This window comes from Setaria viridis, chromosome 7, assembly GCF_005286985.2.
Source record: "Setaria viridis chromosome 7, Setaria_viridis_v4.0, whole genome shotgun sequence".
Taxonomy (NCBI): domain Eukaryota; kingdom Viridiplantae; phylum Streptophyta; class Magnoliopsida; order Poales; family Poaceae; genus Setaria; species Setaria viridis.
The window spans coordinates 20,124,949-20,126,371 of record NC_048269.2 but is presented as its reverse complement, the minus strand read 5'-3'; the positions used below and the strand labels follow the sequence as shown (position 1 = coordinate 20,126,371).

Genomic DNA, 1,423 nt, shown 5'->3' with positions numbered 1-1,423 from the left:
GCTAACTCCATCATGCGTCCTTTGCTGTTTGTCCACTCCAGTCTCCAACAGTAGTGCATGGCCTCACCTACAGCTATAGCTCAGATCGATCCTAGTAGCAGTACACGAACCAACAGCCGTGAAGCGCCCACAGCAACGACTGCACACGCGCAAAGTGCCGCCAGGACGCGGGCATGCAGGCATTATTGCGCCCAATCATGGATCAAATCATGAGCTTAACATATATAGTAGCTGGCCTCTTGAAGCGACTTGTTTGCGACCCGGCCGGTGCCCCCATCACGCGCTGCCCTATATATAAGCCCGCCATGATCATATCGATCCAATTCCTCATCGCATTGCTCACTCGCTTCTAGCTAGCTTCTTCGATCACAAGCACACATGCATTCTTCGCTAATGATTTGCGACAACTGATTGGTATATATATATAGCAATGGACCAAATGGGCAAGCACCTGCAGGTGCCTTCTCCGATGACGAGCAGCAGCAGCTCGTCGTCGTCGTCGCAGCAGCAGCAGCAGCAGTACCGGGGCGTGAGGAAGCGGAAATGGGGCAAGTGGGTGTCGGAGATCCGGCAGCCGGGCACCAAGACGCGCATCTGGCTGGGCAGCTTCGAGTCGGCGGAGATGGCAGCGGTGGCGCACGACGTGGCGGCGCTGCGCCTGCGGGGACGCGACGCGCAGCTCAACTTCCCCGGGTGCGTCGGCTGGCTGCCCCGCCCCGCCAGCACGCACCCGGGCGACGTCCGCGCCGCCGCGGCCGAGGCCGCCGACCGGGTGCGTTGCGACCCGGCGCTGCTGGTGCTGCACCAGGCAGCGGCGGCGCGGTGCCACCACGAGCTCGAGCTCGAGCTCGGGCCCCCCGGGCCAGTGGTCGTCGAGCTCGGGAGCGACGAGGAGTTCGAGCTGGACCTGGACTCGCCCAGGCTGTGGGCCGAGATGGCGGAGGCCATGCTCCTGGACCCGCCGGGCTGGGCCACGGGTGTCGGCAACGCGGAGGTGGCCCAGCAGTGCTGCTGGTCGCACGGCTCCCTGTGGGACGCCTGCTAGCCCTCCCTCGATCGGCTTGGCTTCATGGCTTTGGCTGCAAGTGTTTGGCCATGGCCACTAAACAGACGCTGTTAACCTCACCAGTGTCACAGTGCTTTTGGTGTGTGCCACTGTGAGCGCGTCTTGATTGCTTAATCCCCCTGTGTGTCTTCGTTTTCTGCTGCTGCTGGGCTTGCCGTTTTGGTTAGTGTTATCTGCCTGTATTAGGCAAATGCTGATAATCTTGGTCATTGGACAAAAAGACACTACGTACTGATATTACATGGTTTGATATCTATTCGTGCATTTGTACTACTTCTGTGTTGTCTCAATGGAGAGGTGACCATGCATATCCCAGATAAATGATGTTATATAATGGTATTTTTGGTCAATCATATA

At 58.5% G+C, this 1,423-nt stretch overlaps 1 protein-coding gene across 1 annotated transcript; it reads left to right on the top strand.

Moving 5' to 3' along the window:
• Nucleotides 1-269: 269 nt before the first annotated feature.
• On the top strand, nucleotides 270-1,423 carry LOC117865072 (ethylene-responsive transcription factor ERF027). Its single transcript, XM_034749154.2, has one exon. The coding sequence runs from the start codon at nucleotides 431-433 to the stop codon at nucleotides 1,043-1,045; it is 615 nt and encodes a 204-aa protein (XP_034605045.1). The 5' UTR covers nucleotides 270-430; the 3' UTR covers nucleotides 1,046-1,423.

Coding starts and splice junctions, on each gene's coding strand:
- LOC117865072 (XM_034749154.2), top strand. CDS start 431: ATGGACCAAATGGGCAAGCACCTGCAGGTGCCTTCTCCGATGACGAGC.